We start from the raw sequence: 17480 nt of genomic DNA, 5'->3' as shown, positions 1-17480 counted from the left end.
GCATTGTACATACATATATATAAATGTAAACAATACATAAATAAAGATACATATATACATTTATAAACCATACAACATATATCAATACATATATACATAAATAGATATATCTATTTACAATACAAACATTTATAACATTAAGAGTGGACAGATGAAATGTGAAGGAAGTAGATAGGTTACAGAGATAAGTAATTTATTTATTGAATATTATCAAATTATAAATATGGCATGAATTGATATTTTATTTTATAAATTTTCTACTACAGAACATTTTAAAAATGTAATTAAAAGACATGTATAAAATGGTTATACATAATATAAATAGTTTTTCATTTCTTTAAGACATCGTTGAAGGTTAATGCTATTTATATGCACACATGGAAATCTTTATAGGCCTTTGTCGGAAGACAAGCTGTAGAAGATTAACTACCATTAGCCATATTTCACATACTTTTACTTTAAAAGTTTAGAGCACATTCTAAACATTATAATTCTTACTTTTATTAAATAATCAATCAAGGCTCTATTTATGTGCAAACATAATTGGTATGCGAATATTTTCAATTCAATCACATACGCGGATACTAAACCTTAAACCACAAAATTCGACTTAGTTATGTTGTGGAAATAGGGCAATCTAACATAATTTATTAACGAAAATAATAAATACATTTTTCTGTTTGTATATTTGCTTATTGTTGTCGTTACAAGTTTTTTTATCTACTTTGTAATATTCGGACAAGAAAACGATGCATTTTGGCGTTAAAAAAGTAGGCCCTTTGCATAACTTTTGTAAATAAAAATAAATAAATGAAAATTATTTCTCCAGCGATTATGGAAGGAAGGGGTAGTAGTTTGATTTGCCCGCTGGATACCTTTGATGAATTTTGATACCCGGCTTCGCTCTTGGTGCGTAGTGTTTAGTATCCTCGAATCTTGCATCCAGCCAGGCATATGGTATACTAGATTCGTAAGCATTGTATAGGAAATCGAGTACAACCCAATTGTCCAATATTGTAAAATAATGGGTCAATTCGACGGATCTCAGTTTCATGGTGAACGCTCCCATTCCGACTAACCCATCGTGTCTCCAGGATCGGCCTTGGAAAGCTCTGTGCAGTGCAGCACCACCTTCTATGCCGTATCTAGCCCAATCACCAAATATACATATAAACCAACCCCACTCTATCTGAAATTAAAATAAAACTAAAATGTATGCATTTGTATATGTTACAAACTGCGTAAATTTAATCGAAAAGCTATTATTATTATACTTTCTGGTTTCCCTCAAGTTATTTGTTGAATGGTCCAGAAATGTCGTCAAATCATAAAGCAATTATTGATTAATCATATTAATAATATATTACATAGTGTATGTAAAACCGGAAAAAATAGTTTTTATTATGACACAATTTTTAAATAATAAGTGTATTCTTTTTAAATATTTTGTTAAAAAACATGCCTTCATTAGAATAATAAAGTTGAGTCATTATATATTTAAGAGGCCATTTTCGAATAGATTGATTTCTACATATAATAATGCTCAAAGGACTGTCAAATATTTACAATATCTCTTCAAGTCTTTAAATTATAGTCAAACATAAGTCAATATATTCGTTGATTTAAAAAAAAAAGGTAAAGAACTTAATAAAATAGCAATAAATTGTGTTGTATATTGTATAAAACATACCTTTGGACATGGTTTTGTATATAATCTGGTACGTACGCCATATTTGAACCATGGCATTGGTTTGCGTCTGTAGGCCCACATAAACTGGTATCCGACGATAATAAACAGTTCATTTGATGGTGCAGGAGATCCATGATCTCGTCTAAAAATAACATAACTCTATAGGATAAGTGGAGTAATTGACATTAGCGAATAATTGGCAACCGTTAAATACATCCTCGGGGACCACCCCGCCCGCACACGTTTAAATAGACGCATTGCGCTTACCTTAGTAGTAGACCAACAGAAATGTAGTTGAAAGGACTGGCACTCAAGCTGCCACGGATTGTATTATTAGATACTCTGTTAAGTTTTTTTAAGTACGTAGAAATCTATGTAAAAGGTATTTTAAGCTTTAGCGTTTGGGTGGCTAAAATGATACATCGTTAGCAGTACAATAACCAAGTTAAGCTCAAAGATTAAAGCACGCCGAGGATTGCATAGTATTATGGAAACATTTTAACATTAAATTATACATGTCCTTATAGTTTTCCCCTCAAGATTAGGAACCCCTTGTTGTTGTTAAATCCTTGCCCTTCTATTGGACCTCTGGGATTGCTCGTGGGAACTAAATGGTAAAAAATAATAATAAAACAAAAACAGACAAAACTGCAGCACAACAAAAAATAATGCTTGATAAAGCGAAAGAAAAGTATAGAGCAATACGTGCATTTTGCAAGAAACACACTACAATGAACACTTACGGATGTGATGTTGCTCTAAGACAGATGGTGGTACTGCCTGATCTCCAATACCATCCATAAACTTTGTAGGTCGCAGCCCACACTGCCAAATCGAAAGTGAACGAAAACGGATGAGACCTATTGACGTGCTCCGGTCTATGCCACTGTCGATAAATGCAATATCATTAGAAAGTTACATAATTAATTGTGTTGTCTTAAGGGGGTCCTGAACCCAGGACTTCGGGATCTGCAAATTTCAATCACTGGACTCAATTCACTGGACTCTACCAAAAGTCGCTGTTAGAGCTTTGTGCAAGCCCTTCTGGGTAGGTTTATGTATTCTCCTCCCAGCAGTAAAACAGTATTGTTGAGTTCCGGTTTGAAGGGTAAGTGAGCTAAAATAACCACAGGATAAGTGACATAACATCTTAGTTCATATAGTTGGCGCATTGACGATAAGTCGTTAATATTTTGGCGCTGCAAGGCCAATATTTACGGCTGGTGGTGTCCACCTATTAATTAATAAAAAAGACTATTAGGCACATACCAATGGATGATAGTGAATCCTCGCAGGAGTTAAATACATAGAACTATTAAGTGTTTTTTGGTTAGTGTCGTACCACGCCCCAAGAATGTTTTCTAGATTCTCAAAATGGTAACGATCTTTTAGTACGAGATGAGTTGAGGTGGCTGTGGTCAGGATGTGACGGGTTGTAATCACAGCACAGCCGGCGAGAGGAGTCAACCTCCTATACACGGTCGTACAATAGCAGCCGGCGAAACGAATACTTTCCTAAAATAACTTAATATAATTAATTAAAGATTTTATAGTTATTTTTATTGAGGTTTATTCAAACGCCAAACAACAATAATGGGTATTACTGTTTTCTATTTTAAAGCGTGAGTAAAAGGAAAATATTTAATCTCCGTTGTAAATAGTGGTTTATATTTCTTGCTGTAACAATGCATCAGGAATGGAGTTGTTAGCGATATTTTTTCAACTCCAAAAGTTTTTTATAATCAATAAAAATATTTAAGATTGTTTTCTTGAAAATATCAAATATTTGAATTAATCTAAGAAAGAACTATAATTTTATATATTATTTTATAATATTAATCTACAAACAAGAGAAAGAAGCAAACTATTTTAGTATAGAAGTTTATCTTAAGAAGTAGATTTTAACTTTATATAAATTTCTATGAATTTGGTATTTACATTATATTAGAATACATGAAAAAAAAAAATTTGTTATATTTCGCAACTTTTTTATTTAAATTAAAAGTTTTATATTATATAATACTTTGAATATCTGCAAAGTACTATAGCAGTACGTCGATACGCATATAGCAACAAAAATACACACGCCACGCATGCCGCATTAGTCATTGTTATTGCTTGGAGCGCCATCTACGATTTTAAGAAAGGTCGTGCTATTACAACGTTTTACCTATTATTGCCGCCAGAAATATAACGATATTATTGAATTTTATAAAACTTCAAAAACATTATATATTTATTCACGATTTCGCTTTTGTTATAATTTTTTAGTCAATTTCACACATCAACCGTATAAAATAGAAAGAGATTTATTTAATAATAAAGAGAAAGAGAAGAAAGGTCGCTTAGTAAGCATAACGCTTTTTCGTTATGTGACGATTTCTGCTATTTCACTCTACTGTAAGTCTCGTAAAAGAACTTCGTTCCAAAAATATATCAATGATATTTCATCTAGCAAATGTCATAAACAACGAGATACTTAGAATACGAGAATCTTTACTGAAGACTGCGGCTTCAAATGGTGACAAGTTCCACTGAATTCACATGTGCTTAATTTATATAATCAGGTTGGTTCATATTTATAGCAGTTACTCTACACCTAAAGATCGTAGCTTGAAGTTATTAAGGCTTATAATACTTAACAAAAAGGCCTTTTATTCAACAACTCCTTAGGTAACGAAGTTGCTGTTTATTAATCAGACGGGCTTTATAATATGCTGTCAAATCTGAAATTATGGAACGGACGTATACACTTAAAGAAAATAAACCCTAATACTTGGGAATAGTGCACATAAATGTAATAGATACAAAACCAAAAAAATCAAAACAAATTTTATAAAATCAACTATATACAGAACAGTTAACATACCGCTCCCCACGCTGACGTTGTCAAGCGATGTGGTGACAGTCGATACGGCCTCTGTTTTTCTATATAAAAACCTTTTTTTGTTGGGATGTATAAGGGTTCCGGAATTCTGTAATCTGGACTCTCATAGGGAGCTGGCACTCTAACGTTAGTGCCTTCGATGTAAGGGTCTACACGAGGTGCGAAGCGTGATGGGTCATGCTCTTTCTCGATTGCGAATCTATCGGGATTGGTTGAACCAAGCTTCGAGTAGAAGATTAACTGAATAATCACACTAAAAAATAAAAAACAAAATATACTTTTTTTTAAATGCTCTTACAATTTTTCCCGTAACCGATAAATACTTATGTCGTATATACATACGACATTTGAGACACATAAAACAGAAATATAAGTGTTCAACCTGATAACAAATTGTCACTATTAACCTCCTTTAGTTGACTTAAAACGTAAACTAATTTTACTTAGTGGTAGGGTTTTGTGCAAGCCCCTCTGGGTATTTACCATTCCCTCATCACTTATTCTAATGCTAAATAACTTATTAATGGTGTTCCGGTTTGAAGGGTGAGCTAGTGTAATTGCATTCACAAGGGTCATAACTTCTTAGTTCCAAATGATCGTGGCGCATTGGCTATGAAAGGAATAGTTAATATTTCTTACAGTGACAATGGTTGATGGTGATCACTAATCCTTGGGTGGCCGTTAGCCAGTCCACATACCTATTAATCATATTAGACATTAATAAAACCTAGCAATACAAACCTTACTACTTACCTAGATAACTTACATATCGATTGAACAATTTCATACATAACAAATATTCATAGAAATGACGTAAGTATATAACATAATAATAAAATCTGTCGCATGACAAAAGACAAACGAAAATAAGACGATAGTAATCGCTTCGACTCGAATCGAATACAATTATCGAAACTAATTGTTTGATAGTCGAAAAATTAATAATAGATTAATAATAAAGAGGACCCGACCATGTACTAGGCTAGCCAAAGACCATCGAGACCCACCTAGGAATCCAAAAATAAAATAAATCGCTTTCCAAAAATTTTTAGTCTGATTGCTGCCTGGAAATAAAATATGTAGGCACACAAAATACCAAACTTTAAGCTGATGGCAAAATGATCTGTCTTAATTTAGCCACTTCATCACTTAATATCTACATTTAACCCGTCACAACTGAAAGATTTTTTTAAGATAATATATCGCTAGTGTTTTTTATAAATACTTTCATTTAATTAAACCGGTTGTCCAAAGGTTGTCTATTAGAGATCGCTATAAGCGATAAGACCGCCTTTGCGCACCATTTTTTATTTTCTTTTTCTTTGATTGTTTCCTACTTCTCTCATTTTATGTATATGTTGTGCAAAAAGTGTTAAATAAATAAATAAATAAATAAACCGGTTAATATGTGCTTCCGCACATATTAACTTAATTTTTACAAATTAAGTATTAAGAATTAAAGGTAACATTCACACATTAATAATTTAATTTCAGTTCAAGAAATTAAATCTGAAATTAATCCATTTTATGAATTTGTCACATATCATTATCATTTAACACCAAAAAACAAAAGTTTTCAGAACTGTCACTTTCTTTGAAATATAATTATTACCTAGATTATATCAGATATTAATAAATTAAAGGACACTTACATGAAGGACTTCATTGTGACGATGAAAAAAAAACAAATTACATCATCTTTTATACACCTTAAACATCTGGATGCCATGTTGCCATAAATATTGTTCGTAAATACCTTATTGTATGCATTTCTCATAAGCTTTGATTAATTGTCGTTTAATTAGATTATTTTATTTTCGATGTTTTACGTTTAAAAAGATATATTTAAAACAAATAAAAGAATAGTCAATTTTCTAACCTAGATATCTCATTCATCAGACCATTCAATTCAATTCAATTTGCTTTAAATACATGTTTAGTCATTACCTATATTTATGACACGCAAATATTTTAACTTAAAATTATTATTAAAAGGCTAAGTAAGTTAAGTCACAATATACATTTTGCCATTAAATTACAAACCAAGACATAATTATAATTCTTCGTTTAAATAATACTTATAAGATTGATTAATAAATACATTTGACATTTATTGCAGCAATTCTTTTACAGAGTGAAAACATTAAAATCAACCAGTCGTATTTTTTCTTGAATCTTATTTTTTTTTATAGAATAGGTAGGCGGATGAGCATATGGGCCCACCTGATGGTAAGTGGTCACCAACGCCCATAGACATTGGCCTTGTAAGCAATGTTAATCATCTTTTACATCGCCAATGCGCCCCAACCTTGGGAACTAGGATGTTATGTCCCTTGTCCCTGTAATTACACTGGCTCACTCACCCTTCAAACCGGAACACAACAACATCAAGTATTACTGTTTTGCGGTCTCTGATGAGCGGGTGATACCTACCCAGACGAGCTTGCACAAAGGCCTACCACCAGTAAATTAAACACTTCTTTACTATCGGAAGGCAACCTATTATAAATTTTAACAATCATACGATCACAACTATTTGAGCAGAGAGCTGTTCTACAACGATGGCATATACAATTGGTTTGGATATCTCGTATTAAATGATACAATATTCTGACTACAGTAGAACAGCCTGTAAATGTCCCACTGCTGGGCTAAGGCCTTCTCTCCCTTTTTGATGAGAAGGTTTGAAGCGTGGTGGAATAAGATGTTCTGACTAGTCTTCAAGTAATTATTTTTGAATTGGAAACGCAGTATAAATCTTCAGAAAGGTACAGAAACTCAGAATTAATGAAACAATTAGACAATTAGCTTATAATAATTTATATATTCCGTATCATTACAACACAATATATATTAAAAAAACTTCTTAAAACTAGGATGGAGGAGGAGGACATGGCAACATATTATCTTGCTTACAAATGTAGTTTTTTCCGGTGTTTCTTTGATGTAATGTTATTCTAATTTTGAAATCAATGGAATTTTGTTTGTACGTTAACAAATGTAATTTTTGAAAACAATTTGCATCTTAACAATCACCCATCAATAGTGTTGATCTCGTCATAAAACAATGTACATGTAGATACGTTGGTTCATTTTGGATTTTGTTTTAGAAACCCTATCTGACTATATAAGCATATATATCCTATTCTAATCGAAGAAGGAGTAAAGATAAACAAATCTCAGATTTACATATTCCATGCGATTTGATAACTCAACTCAGCCCACTACAAACAGTTTGTGTTCAAGTAAGTAAGTGAGGACCAGCCTGTGAATGTCTCACTGCTGGGCTAAAGCCTCCTCTCCTTTTTTGAATAAAGATTGAAGATACAATATGTATAACACTACTAAAGTAAATAGTTCATTTGGTAAGATATAATTGGCAACTTAACATCAGCATTTACATACGGTTACATTCAGTTCACACAGTAAGAAAATATGTATTAACTTCATGGCTGATAAGCGTACTATTTTGTAAATATTGTTAGTTTAATACAATGCTGTTATGCGATATAATGGTGATCGTAATAGACTTGCAATGAAAGTTTCCCTCATACTGGCGACAGTCTCTTTGACGTGGGTGAGAAATTAAGTTAGTTTTACTATTTTTAATGAAACAAGTATTCAGAACTCATCGCTGAACACGATAGAGAAATATCAAAAAGTAATAAGCGACTTTGATTATAATAAATTGTTAAAATTATTAAAACTTAAATGATACACGTATCAAAATAAGTTTTAACGGGAAGTCGGTTTTCATCATTTCACGTGCGTGATACGAAGTAAGTTTTATAAAATAGCTGTTCAGAGAATAATAATCTTTTTTTTATTTAAGATATATTTATTATCTAGGCATATATGTAAACATTGGCACTGTAAGAATTATTAACCATTCCTAACATCGTCAATGCGTCAACTACCTAAGCATTGCTGTTTGATGGTAGAATATGTGATGAATGGGTGGTACCTATACCACCAAGTAAACTTATTCCATCACGCTGTTCAACTATGGATTGGGGACTACGATATGATATATCAGTAATATTAGCCTCAGGGTCGTTATGTATAATTATAATTTGACTGCATCGTTGGTCTAGTGACTCCATAAAGCTGCAAATAAGAAGGTCGTGGGTCCAAGTCCCAATTCAAAAATAAGTTATTGAGTTTTTCTGTTACATTATAACAGGCTCTTTCATTATGTTTATCTTCTCTGAACAATATTCAGCCGATTGGTTTTAAACATCGTACAGTCATTGTTGGCACGTGCTTGAATGTTTCTAACATAGTACGATCAATATTTGTTTCTTTTTTCATCAAAGATTCATCGCACAAACAGACTAGCATTAAATCCGATCTTTGTTTATCTTATAACTTTAATATTGTATTAAAAAACTACTAATATGAAAAGTAGTTTATGTCTTAAATAAAAACCTAAAAATCAATTTAATAAAACTATAAAATAAATATTTAACAGATCACAATCAGGAAGTACTGCGAATAGATGGAAGAGATCGAATACAGAAAACTTCAATGTCCTACTGAGTATTTACAAAATGAATCCTTTGAAACGCTCTAAAGTATTCAAAACATTTTCTAATCGAGTACTTTTACCGAGGCCGGATGAACAAACCCCTGACTTGAATTACAATTCAAATGAAAGTACTAAGAAGCAAAACGGGACGAAAGTTAAATTGAAACCAATCGAAGAATACATTCACGATGTCCCGGATAAGTTTTTTATTGACCGACCTTTGTATATAGAGGATAATAAGCCGGAAACATTTAATCCAGGACATTTTTTGGATTCACTCATATCTAAAAATAAAGGCAATATAATAGATAATGATAACGTAGAAATTCTTATTAATCGCATCAATCATCGCAGTAAGAAGCTAAATTTATTACATTCAATTGTTTTAAGCAATACTTCTGATTATAATGTAAGATCACCTGAAAGAAATGGTCATTTAAAAGTTTTTAATTTTAATAAAATAGGCAATAATGAATTTGATTTCGATAATGCGGATGTAGTTGGAGTTAAGTGATATGCCTGTGTATTTGTTTTTTTGTGTAGAGTTAAGAACTAAACAAACCTTTTTATATCAAACAATATCTTTGTTATACATATTCTACAAAATCTAGACAAAAGGAATCTTTTGCAATAATTTTCTTGAAACCATATCGTCTAAATGTATCATAAATTTTACATTATAAAAATGTATCACTTTATTTTTTAAATGAAAATTAAATAAATCATACTATTCAAATGATTATACTTATTTCTTTCAAATATATTATTAATGGCCATTGTATTATATATATGATGAGGTTATATTCCTCATAATTTTCTAATTTATTTACTTCCAACTTTCAACTTTTCTCTGTTACGTAAATAGTTTCCAAGAATGTTGTCCTTGATACAGTGTTAGCATACTAATTAAAAAGAAAGATAAAGGAATCAAAATAATGAACACTGATTAAAATTGAAACTTAAATATAAGATTTATTTACATTAGCAATAAATAATTTAAATAAATAAATTAGTCAGAGGTCCGTCTTATTTTACATAGTATCAAGTTATATTTGTCCAGAGTAGGCGATTTCGTGTGCGTCTTCGTATGATCGCGCTTGGTATGGACCGTGCGCGTCCCAGGCGGGAGCGTGATGGTCCACATGGTGTTCTACATGGTGTTGTGGGTAATGGATCACTTCGTAGTTCACAACCTTGGGCTTGGTGAATTTGAAGATAACCATAGCACCTATTAAAAAAATTAATAAAATAATTGAAATATATCCCAAGCATTGATTCAAAATGAATGTTTTTTAATGTTTGCTAGATTCTTACCAGACAGAACCAGAGAAATGAGACCAAGAGTCAAAGCTTTCCATGTCTTGAGGGCAATCATAGCAAGCGCAAGCGGTACCAAAACCGAAGCCTTGAATTTCAGGCCGAGGAGGAAGGGAAGCAGCACCTTCTTGATGAAACCATGTTCTGAAAACAAATAATTAATCAGCACCTTTTGATTATATCAATGTTAAATAATATAATTACTATTAACGTACTGCTCTTGATCCTCAAGGGCTTGGGGAGCTTGATCTTCTTCTTCCTGCCTTCGAAAGTCTCAACTTCTTCTTCTCCGTCCAAGGACATATCCAGTTGAGAAGGTAGGTCGGTGAGGAGTGACCTCGGTACATATTCTGAAGCAGCACTGCTGGCGATTTCTTCGGGAACTTTCACTCTCACTGCATGAGTCTGAAGGAAACGATCCACTTTATCGACGATCGCATAAGCGGGGTCCTTCGCCATCCTAGGATCGACGGCTTCATCTTCGATTTCCGCATTCTTGACGATTGATAGATTGTCCGTAATCTTGATCTCTTCATCGTTAGCTACATGGGAAATCCATTCTAGGGTCCTCGGTTTCACACACTCCACCGAATACTGACTCAAACATTCATTGTAAATGTTCTTAACGAGCCTCGATGCCGAGTACTGTCCACTAGCGAACGCCGCTATCGACAATATCACTAATAATTTAAACATTTCGCACTATTTAATTTATCACTGTTTATTTGTTGACGGCAGGTGCGTCTGACTGCCGTCCGTTAAACGGTCACAATGTATGTTAGGGTAGTCCAGGGCTGAGTTTATATACGAGCATTAATACGTGATGTGGTGTCCGAATGCGCCTTGGTGCTAACATTGGCGATACATGTGCGATAGTATGGCCGTGGTACATTTTAATTGGGAGGCGACTTTGTATTGGAAAACTGTTACTCTGTAGGCGTCTTCTAATTAGATAGGGAATATGATGTGAAAATGAATTGTAAATACAATAAATTTTATTTGTTTTTAATTAATTTGTTTCAGAATCAGAATTTCAGAAATATTTGTTATAAATTCAATTTGTCATTCAAGATTTTTTATGTAATTCAATATTCGAATATGAGCTGTGATTCTCCACCTGTCCTTCTCTTTTTACATGGATATCATTTGTATCTCCTTTTTAATATATGAACAATAATAACATTCATTCCTTACTAAAAAAAAAAGAAATTAAAAAATTATATTTTCGTAAAGTATTTATTAATTCATTTCTTTCTCTTCTTCTTTGGACCCTTAACCTCAAAATTCCTACTGAACACAAAAGACGATACTGTTACATAAAATGTAAGCCGAATTTCATTTAAAGATTTTCAACTGATCTAACAATAGTCAGAATATATTTCAACATATCGAATTTTTGACCACTTTCTCATAGAAGATCTGTTATGGTGTTGAGTATCCTTCGACATTAATACTTATTATCCTGGCAAGAGAAAGTGTTCCCAGGGGAAAGTAAAATTCATTCAAAGGAATGAGGTCGCAGAAACAGGACGCTTCAAATATTAACGATCAAGATTGTAATGTGTTAGCCTGTATTGATTTATTAAGTTTGTGTAAATGCATCGTGATTTTCTGGACTAAACAAGAAATCTCAGTTTGCTTATAATTATTATTACTATCAAATTAAAAACATGTATGTGAAAACAGGTTACTGGCCCCTAAGACACGGATCTGCCTAGTTAAGGGTACCTGGATATCTATGAATGAATGTACAAAAACGATTTTAATAAAGATTTTTATTATTTATTTTTATTAAAACCCTGAGAATTTCAAAATGGTTTTTGTTTATAAATATTTATATATGTAAGCAGTATTAAAATGTAACGTTTCTATGTGACGTGAATGAAATTAATACTTTGTTTCTTCATGAAGAATACGCCGATGACAACTCAAAAGTTTTTTTAATTCGTTAATATATCTGCAGTACAAACACACAAAGGTTCTCTTTAAAAGCCAACAATCTTTTTTCAATATAAAAGCGTTAAAATTGCTTATTGATTATCAAAAATTTACCACCAGTTTGGAAATAAACACCTCCAACCTGAGAAAAATCGGCGAAAAATAACTCAGCGGGATTTTTTAATTTTATGTCCCGTATTTTACAATTATAAGTACATACAATAATAGAATTATATTATTTTATTTGAACTGGCTTAGAGCCGATCGTTTTATAAAGTGTGCAATCATCTAAAAAGTCATTAGTTGTGTAAATTGAATATCCTTTAACATACAAACGTTCCTAAACGATTCTTTTAAATTTCAATATTGAATATTTTTGAACGTTTTCTGGGATCCTGCTGTAAACAAGTATACATTGTCTACTAAAGACTTACAAAAGACTACTAAACTTATAAAACACACCACCATAAAAAAGATTCCCTAGGACCAAATAATGTTAAAATACTAATTTTAACTTTATTATTTTATATTACATCAGCCGTGGGTATGTATATATTGTATTACTGTCCCACAATAGTGGTACTTTCCATTAGTAATAATGTTTTTAGACACGTTAACACTAAAACTTGAAGCCGACATGGCCTACTGGTTAAGACGCGTGAATCTTAACCGATGAGCGTTGGTTCAAACCCGGGCAAGCATGACTGAATTTTCATGTGCTTAATTTGTGATTATAATTCATCTCGTGTGCGAAACCTTCATATGTCTTATTTCATTGAAATTATGTCACATGTGTATTCTACTAACCCGCAGCAGCGTAGTGGAATAAGCTCAAAACCTTCTCAAAAAGGGAGAGGAGGCCTTAGCCAAGCAGTGGGACATTAACAGGCTGTTACTGTAACACTAAAACTGTTTAAGACAAGTAGTACCTTTTTTTGGAGGAATCTTGAACGATGTTAAAAACTTGGTAATAATTAGGTTATGTATATGTAAATACTAGCGCTTAACCTTCGCCCGTGGACGGTTACAAACGTATATTACTGTAATTTCAGTGTGACAAATTTTGTCTCCACCCAAACACGTTTATGATCATGTGTATTTGACTTAGAGTCAAATTTGTCACTTTGTACTGTTCAAATAGACAATATTTATTGAAGGGAATGCACGCTGCATTATGTGTGGATGGACCAATTGTATCAAATTTTCTAATTAAACAACGAAAGTCTAAATTTCAAATCAGTCTTATGTTTTATTTAAAACCGTTTAAGCTTAGACCCAAAAAAATCGATCGATATCTTTTGGGTCAATGTGACCTCTTTTCTATTTTATAATGTTGTCTATACTCTACTATAAAAAATATGTAAAATTATTTTATGAAAAAATAAAAATATTTTTATAAGGGATTTAATGCAAGATCTTTCTTCCCACGTAGCTAATCATAACATTATAGATATCAAAGCATGTTTCGTGTTAATATTGTTATTTTGATAATAAATAACAATACAAACCAAGTTAGAGACATCTTTATTTTTTTCTTTGCTTTTAAAACATAAAAATTATAAGTTAGTTATCTATAAAAAAAGAAAATTTATGGAAGTTTACTTCAGCCATTTTTTTTAATACAAAAAAAAAGAAAAAATTGTCTGTATTTAATTTTTCAAAAATAGTGCATATAAGATAAATGGATATGCGTACTTGAACTTAATGTAAATTTTGACATAAAACCTAGTAATGGCTACTTACAAAGCTTAGTGACTGTGTTTGTTTTTGTTACCATTTTAATGCCTCATTATAGGAATTGATGCGTCCAAACGCGTTCACGATAATTTCTTTAATTGTCAACTGTTACCTGTATTATCAATTGTTATAGATAAGTATCTACGTAAGTACGTACAATTCATATTTGTAAGAAACAAGCTTTTATTCAATGCATATACCTACTAAAATAATATAATTTATATTATAAATAAAAAAAAGACATAAACAATAATAATCAGCCAAACTATATTTAATTATTTTATTAAATAAGAGAAGGTTAAAAAAAGGGATAACGATCCTATAAGGAATATATTTTGGAATGAAAACATAAACTGCTTTATTATAATTATGTGTAGTACGGATAGCTTTCTAGGCATTTGTTTAGCTATTAAACAATGGTACTTCACGTACCATTTTTTAATTTAATTTGTTCGTCCTCGTATGTATATGGTGTACGACCTAATTTCAAGAACAGTGCTGGTGATTCGTAGTCTACCGCTCTCGGATGACAATCCGACACAACCAAACAGAGAACAGGCGCAGAATTATCGCATTTACGTACTTTTGTGGCATGTATATATTCCATATTGAATATAATAGAATAGAATATGATTTACTGTACACCAAAAGAGTTACAGAAAAATACAGTTTTAAACACAAACATAAAAAAAACGAAAGCTATTAATGTACAAAAGAAGGTCTTATCGCTAAAAGAGCGATCTCTTCAAGACAACCTTTGGGTGAAGGACATGAGATAAATCAATCGGCAAGTAAGTGTACAGATCAACTTAACTTTTAATATATTTTGTCAGAAAAATCAAATAACTTTTACTGTCCCGACTCGGGGTATGAAACCAATACCTCCAGATTTGCAAACTTTCAAGCTTGTCAATAACGTTCATATTAATATTATGAATGAGTTGTATGTTAAGCTTATACGTCGTAACTACTCATCATGAAATTTTTCATGCATGTTTTCATGGGTACAGAAAACACCATAATGTACTTAACAACCAATCACTGCCCTTACATATGGACGAGCAGCGGGCGGAATCTAGAAATACGGCCAGGAAGACATTATTAGATAGGTGAACATAGTCCTAGTGAAATGAAACGAGGTCGTATTTCGTAGTAGTCCTCCAATAGTATTAATCCTACAATCAGCTGTTTAAATTTTATCATTCAGGAGTAACCCTCAATAGCTAACTAGTTGTTATACGCGTCACGACATTTAGCATCCGTTTTGAAGTGATATCTTTCACTCGAAGTTATGTGTGGAATGATTAATTAATAAGAAATGTGTCCTCTATTACGTAAGGAATGCGAACGCAATGGACGGCGTCACTTTCTTTTATATAATGGGCATATGTAGCGGTAATAGCCTGGTAACGGTATGGGTGGTAGTGGGTTCGATTTCAACCAATGCTTATTGTAGTAATGTATAATATATCAAATGTTTCGAATATTTAAAAATACAGTAAGTAAATTATTTCTAGTCGTATAGTAAATTATTAACCGCGGCTTCGCTCGCGTCATGATTCAGAATTGCTAAGTACCAAATTCCATAGCTCTTTCTTCAAAAGTAAATGATATTCATACAAACTTTCATCCACTTAGGAGTTCAATGTTCAAAGACCTTCCTTAGTGCTAACCTACTGTGTTAAAGGAACTCATATGCAAATTTTCATGGTAGCTTGCAGTTTAGGCCGTGCGCCGATATTTTATGTATTCAGTCATTCTTTTATAGATAGATTAATTAAATTTAGCACTTTTTTAAAATTGTCTGAGAAATCTAACCAAACTTTGGTGTGTGCATCAAATTATTCGGCATAAAATTTTCTTTATTTTTAAAGCAAGTTCGTATAGAAGTCGATTGAAATATTAACACTGCTTTAAACTTTCTAAGCTGTATGCATAGCGCCATCTAGCGAAATAACAATGTACTTGTAACTTTAACTGTATTTTGTTCAACGATAATCGTTCTAAATTAATATTTTATACATAACCAAAGAGTCAAAATCAAGTTATAACTATTTCAGTTCCTAAAAATCATAAAAGTATGTTATATCCTGCCCTTAACCTTAACCGGCCTAAACTGCAAGCTACCTTACCCTACTCTACCTATTTTGGGGGATTATATGTCAAATATCTTCTCATTAGCGCTTATTATTTTATTTATATTACGAAAATATTATTATAATTCTAAATTTTTCAATGTTTTTTGTAATATTTTAAAATGAATAAATTAATACATAAATAACATTTCATATTTGAATATTCAAAATTATAAATATAATATTATTGTTATGTTTTATAATTAATAATATATGTATGTCGATTTAATTGTAAACAAAAAAAGACACACACCGACCACTGCCGGCAAGGACGAGGTCTCATTTTCATCACAACCCACTGTCCTTGGGGACCTCGACGGATTCCTAAGCCGAGGTTCGACCTCACAGGAGGCGCTCTCACGAGGCTCCTAACATCCGGATGAGTATTTTAAGACTAGTGACACTGTCGAGACCATTTTGAAAAAAAAAACATCAAAAGAACCGCTAACCGCATAAAAAATTTACTTATTCACGACATCGATAAAGTTTTGCAATAAAACGTGCGAAATAATTAAGTAATATATGCTCTCTTTTATTCTATGGGAATACTTTATACTACCAAATGAGAATGAGCAATAATCATAGTATTATTGCTCATTATGTATTCGTTTGAAAAATATTACAATTCAAGTTTATCACTTTTTTTCAATTATCTCATACTTTTCTTTACATTAGTCGCTAATAATCGTTTTTTAAAGTATTTTTATATGCTTACACAAAATATAAAAACACATTGTATTTTTAAAAAGTTTTATGATGCAAATTATTAGAATTTTATCAACGGTCTAAGTTAACAATCTTTAAAATGGTTGTCTGGTGTAATATATCGTGTTCAGATTGGTGAGTGCCAAAATGATTTTCCGTGATTTGTGAGGAATTGCAAATGTAAGATGAAAGATGATATTAAATTGAAGGTTTGAAATATAATCTTAGATATAAGACCTTATTTCAATTTTTTTTTTACTTTCATCACATATCCAACACGCCTGCCCAGCGCGGCGAGTATGGGCAAACCCTCCTCAATGGTAAATGCGCCTAAAAAAGGCCCCCAGTTACCGGCAAGCCCGCTAGGCCCGACCAAGGTAGCGGTCGCGGTATCGGCAGGGCAGAGGGTTTTATGCGTCTTATCTGCCATGACATACGTTGCCGAAACGTGGACACTAACTGCTGGACTAGTCCACAAATTCAGTCGCTCAGGGTGCTATGGAGCGAGCTATGCTCGGAGTATCTTTGAAGGATAAGATCAGA

General features: G+C 32.2%; 1 protein-coding gene across 1 annotated transcript; it reads right to left on the bottom strand.

The window, feature by feature from the left end:
* Positions 1-10124: 10124 nt before the first annotated feature.
* On the bottom strand, positions 10125-11118 carry LOC126778261 (uncharacterized). Its single transcript, XM_050501751.1, has 3 exons — positions 10638-11118; positions 10420-10566; positions 10125-10333 (listed from the first exon to the last, which is right to left on the bottom strand). The coding sequence occupies exons 1-3, from the start codon at positions 11116-11118 to the stop codon at positions 10152-10154; spliced, it is 810 nt and encodes a 269-aa protein (XP_050357708.1). The 3' UTR covers positions 10125-10151.
* Positions 11119-17480: the final 6362 nt, after the last annotated feature.

Source organism: Nymphalis io, chromosome 25, assembly GCF_905147045.1.
Source record: "Nymphalis io chromosome 25, ilAglIoxx1.1, whole genome shotgun sequence".
NCBI classification, from domain to species: Eukaryota; Metazoa; Arthropoda; class Insecta; order Lepidoptera; family Nymphalidae; genus Nymphalis; species Nymphalis io.
This window is presented reverse-complemented; position numbering and strand designations above follow the sequence as displayed.

Excerpts from the sequence above, each read along its gene's own strand:
- LOC126778261 (XM_050501751.1), bottom strand. The coding sequence starts at position 11,118 with ATGTTTAAATTATTAGTGATATTGTCGATAGCGGCGTTCGCTAGTGGA. Across the intron at positions 10,567-10,637 it reads GCCCTTGAGGATCAAGAGCA|AACATGGTTTCATCAAGAAG; the intron begins GTACGTTAATAG and ends ATTTGTTTTCAG. Across the intron at positions 10,334-10,419 it reads CATTTCTCTGGTTCTGTCTG|GTGCTATGGTTATCTTCAAA; the intron begins GTAAGAATCTAG and ends TTTTTTTAATAG.